The sequence below is a fragment of the Trypanosoma grayi genome (genome assembly GCF_000691245.1).
Source record: "Trypanosoma grayi strain ANR4 Tgr_316_V1, whole genome shotgun sequence".
NCBI lineage: Eukaryota > Euglenozoa > Kinetoplastea > Trypanosomatida > Trypanosomatidae > Trypanosoma > Trypanosoma grayi.
Window position 1 is genome coordinate 1 of NW_008825935.1, and position 3,635 is coordinate 3,635.

Consider the following 3,635-nt stretch of genomic DNA (forward strand, 5'->3'; position numbering starts at 1 on the left):
CCGTGCGGCGCAGCAGCGGACGCGGCGGTCCCAGTGCAGCAGCTTGCACGCCACGAGCTCCTCCAGCATGCGGCCCCGGTACGCCGCGTTGTCGGCGACCTGTGGGGCAACGTGTAGGTAGGCGTTCTGCAGCGACGCCAGGGAAAAGAAGTCCATTGTCGTGACGAGGCGAATGCCATCAGGGAAGTTGCCGAGTCGCCCAACGCACTCCTGAAATGCCGCCGCCGCCGCACGTCGCACGTGCACCTCCCGGTCGAACAGCGAGGCGACGACAAGGCTGGTGCTGAGATTATGTACGTGCTCCTCAATGTCTGAGGCGTCGTAAGCGCGGGCGATAGACCAGCAGACGTAGCACGCAGCATCACGCACGTGGGAGCCGACGCTGTACGTCCCCTTAATCAGGTCAAACCCAAGTCCCTTTGTTACAAGCGGCACCACTCTGGCGAGGTGCTGCGGATGCAAGATGCTCCTGCGGCACAACTCCGCTACAGCAAGCAGACCCCCATGCCAGCTGCTGTCAGAGTGCTCATTGCTGAACACATCCAGCGTGGCGGCGATCACATCCTCCGCCATAGCACGCGGCAGTCGGTCGCATATGCGGCCAATACCCTTAGCGGCGCTCCAGCGCACCACCGTGTCTTTGTGACAGACAGCCTCCAGCAGCAGTCCAATAGCTTCCTCTAATCCCTCGTCGTTTTCAATCACATCCTCCTCCCTATCATCAACATCGTCGTCATCACCGTTTTTGTTATCATCTGCACCGCCATCGTCATCATCATCATCAGCAGCAGCAGCGGAGGTGCCGTTTTTGGCTCCACTCGAAGCCGCCGATATTGCCTCCCCTTCTACTGAGCCTACTGCACAGGTGGCAACCAAGTTCTGCATGAGAGAAGCGATGTGCCGATGATACTTCCATGGTGCCGAGCAGCTCTTCAGCATTGCGAGAACCAAGCGTTGCTCCACCTTTACCACCGCCTTGCAGAGCAGCGTGTCGCTGCCGCGAGTCTCGAAAACACCAGCAACGCTCGGTATGAGTTGCGGCGCGAACGGTGCTAACTCGCGGCGCTGCCCATACTTCATTGTCTTCGCGAGCGCAATGAGAACCCCGTGAAGCAGCAGGCTGCTGCTGTCTGAATCTGCAATCGCCGCTTGAGCGTAGGAAAAGAAGCGCACGCGGTGCACCTCGCCATCGGGGCGTGTGAGAAGTCGTGCGACGAGCAGCGCGGCCCCCTCGCGGCACTTCGACGTGTCGCTGAGGAACGCCATTGCCGTCTGCAGCACAGCGTCGGAGAGCGACCGGCCGCCAGAGACGTCGGCGACGGAGTCGATGATGCTGAGGGAGAAGGGCACGAGCACGAGGTTCGACAACCACAACAGGAGAGAGTAGCGCACCTCCCACTCCCGACGCCGCTCACTGCTGCGTTGCCACCAGCGCAGGGCGTAGAAGACGTCCTCGTACAATTTCACATCATTTGGGAAGTACGATGTGCAACACTTTTCACCAGCAGTTTTGACAACAATGTAAATGGCGCGACTAACGTGGTGGATCGCCGTCTTCGCAGCATCTGCATCGTACTCGTCGTAGTTCATCCCCAGCGTGTATTGCGGCTCCTCGCATGCCGCACAGTCCGTCTCCTCCTTGCACTCCTCCAATCGCCACACATCGGCTGCTGCTGGGAGGAGGTGCTGCAGCGTTGCGACGAGCGGTCCAAGCAGCACCTCCAAGTAGCCGTGGAGGAGGTGTGGGCACTCCTGGTAGCGCACAATGATGCGCTCGAAGCGACCCAACGCGGCCGCCACGCCGTCTGTGTCCTCCGCAGCGGTGGGGAGGGCCGCGCTCCGGGCCTGGTCTTGCTGTTGTTGCTGCAGCGCCTCCTGCACTCGCGACAGTAGCGTTCCACACTCATCCTCCTCTTCGAAAAGGGCGGGACCCCATTCACCCTCGTCGTCTTCCTCTTCCTCTTCCGCTCCTTCTGGGCGTGCGTTGTCGTCGACGTCGTTCGCGTCGAGCAGCGCGGCAGCAGGATCGGTCTCTAAAACCTCGTGATCCATCCCTGACGTCAGACACCTTCGAAAAGACATGAGTAAGTGAGTGGCGTGAGAAAAGAATGACAATAACACCATCAGGGAGGGCACAAAATGGTTGGCGCGACATTGCAGATGAATGAGACAACGACGGTAAAGTTGCAGGCACTAACCTGCAATTGGCTCCTCCCCCCTTCCCTCCACACGCACACGTGCATATATGTGTACACACATGCATATCGCTGAGCAGCACGCTCAGTGATCAGGACTTTACAAATGCAACCCCTCCAAAGCAACAACAACCGAGGCGTGATATGCATTCACTCCTCCATCCCACCCCCGTGGCGCTTATCGCTACACCGACTGCATGCGCAGCGCACCGTCAAAGCGAATACACTCGCCACTAAAAAAAAAAAAAGCCACTCTCCATGATGCGGTGCACCAGCGCGGCAAACTCCAACGAGTCGCCCAGACGCGGTGGGTCAGTGCTCACAAGAACGCCACGGTCCTCCGTCGCCTGCGCCGCGATGGCGGCAGACGCCAAGCGCCCCTACGAGGTTGATCGTCACCACATTCTCGGAGTCCCGCAGCGGGCACACCTCACACTTGCCAAGCACCTTCGCCCTGCTGACAATGCCGGCGCAGTTGACGACGCCAAGAACGAAAAAAAAAAAACGGACCCGAATGCGCCCGTCGAGATGCGGATGGCGTTTGCCACATCTTCCTCGCTGGCTACACCTGCCCGCACGTATTTGCCGTCAATGGCGTTTGCCACCGCCGCGCCCCTCTCGTTGAGGTTGAGGATCGCCACCTTTGCGCTGTCGCCTCGCCAAGACCAGAGCCACCGCCCGTGACGAGCACAGACTTGCCTGCCGCGGGCCGCAGAACTTTGACAGCAATGGGCATTGATACTTCATTGCCCTGCAGTGAAAAGGATGGAAGTGCATGTCTGAATGTATGTGGGAACGAGAGCGAGGAAAAAAGAGGAAGAGAGGGAGGCCTGGTTGCGAGGCACGGGAGGGCACAATGTGAGGGGACAACACACCAGCAAAAGAAAACAACAGCGGGGAGCATAGGTGGTGTGAGAGAGCACACGGCGCCAGTCAACTACTCCACTTTGGTGGTGAGGGAGAAGCCGTGGATCAGTGGAATCTCAACCTTCAGCGCCTCATTCACCAGTCGGTGCTGCTGCACCAGCGGTTGGCCACGGAACACCTGCGACGTCACCGTGATGTTGAAAAAGCTGCCGCAGCCGCCACTTGCGTCAACCACCTTGACGTCTTGCACCGGCTTGAGCGCCTCCGAGGCTCTTATCTTCGCCTCGATATCAGCCACCGTGATGGCCATGCGTAGCCGAGTAAGTCGCAGCATTTCACCTTGCCAGCAGCCGTCTCAGTACGCGCACTGCCAAGTTTCTACACAACAGACGACAGAAAGAAAACAAAGAGGAGGAGGGGGGGGGGCGGTGAGTGGAGCAAACGGCGAACAAACACTGACACATATATGCGCACACTTGCGTGGGTGCATCACACCAAGGAAGACGTGCGGAAGTGGCAGCAGCGCCACCAGCAGAAAGCAAATAATACCCACGACGCCCCCCCCCCCCCCCC

General features: G+C 59.3%; 3 protein-coding genes across 3 annotated transcripts; 2 read left to right on the top strand and 1 right to left on the bottom strand.

Moving 5' to 3' along the window:
• Window positions 1–456: 456 nt before the first annotated feature.
• Window positions 457–684, top strand: DQ04_03161000 (hypothetical protein; the record flags this gene model as incomplete). The annotated part of the gene is made up of 1 exon (XM_009312580.1): window positions 457–684. One exon carries the CDS (start codon window positions 457–459, stop codon window positions 682–684), a length of 228 nt encoding a protein of 75 aa, XP_009310855.1.
• A 1,769-nt stretch (window positions 685–2,453) lies between these two features.
• Window positions 2,454–2,879, top strand: DQ04_03161010 (hypothetical protein; the record flags this gene model as incomplete). The annotated part of the gene is made up of 1 exon (XM_009312581.1): window positions 2,454–2,879. The coding sequence occupies one exon, from the start codon at window positions 2,454–2,456 to the stop codon at window positions 2,877–2,879; it is 426 nt and encodes a 141-aa protein (XP_009310856.1).
• A 253-nt stretch (window positions 2,880–3,132) lies between these two features.
• Window positions 3,133–3,396, bottom strand: DQ04_03161020 (conserved eukaryotic protein; the record flags this gene model as incomplete). The annotated part of the gene is made up of 1 exon (XM_009312582.1): window positions 3,133–3,396. One exon carries the CDS (start codon window positions 3,394–3,396, stop codon window positions 3,133–3,135), a length of 264 nt encoding a protein of 87 aa, XP_009310857.1.
• Between the last annotated feature and the right edge of the window lie 239 nt (window positions 3,397–3,635).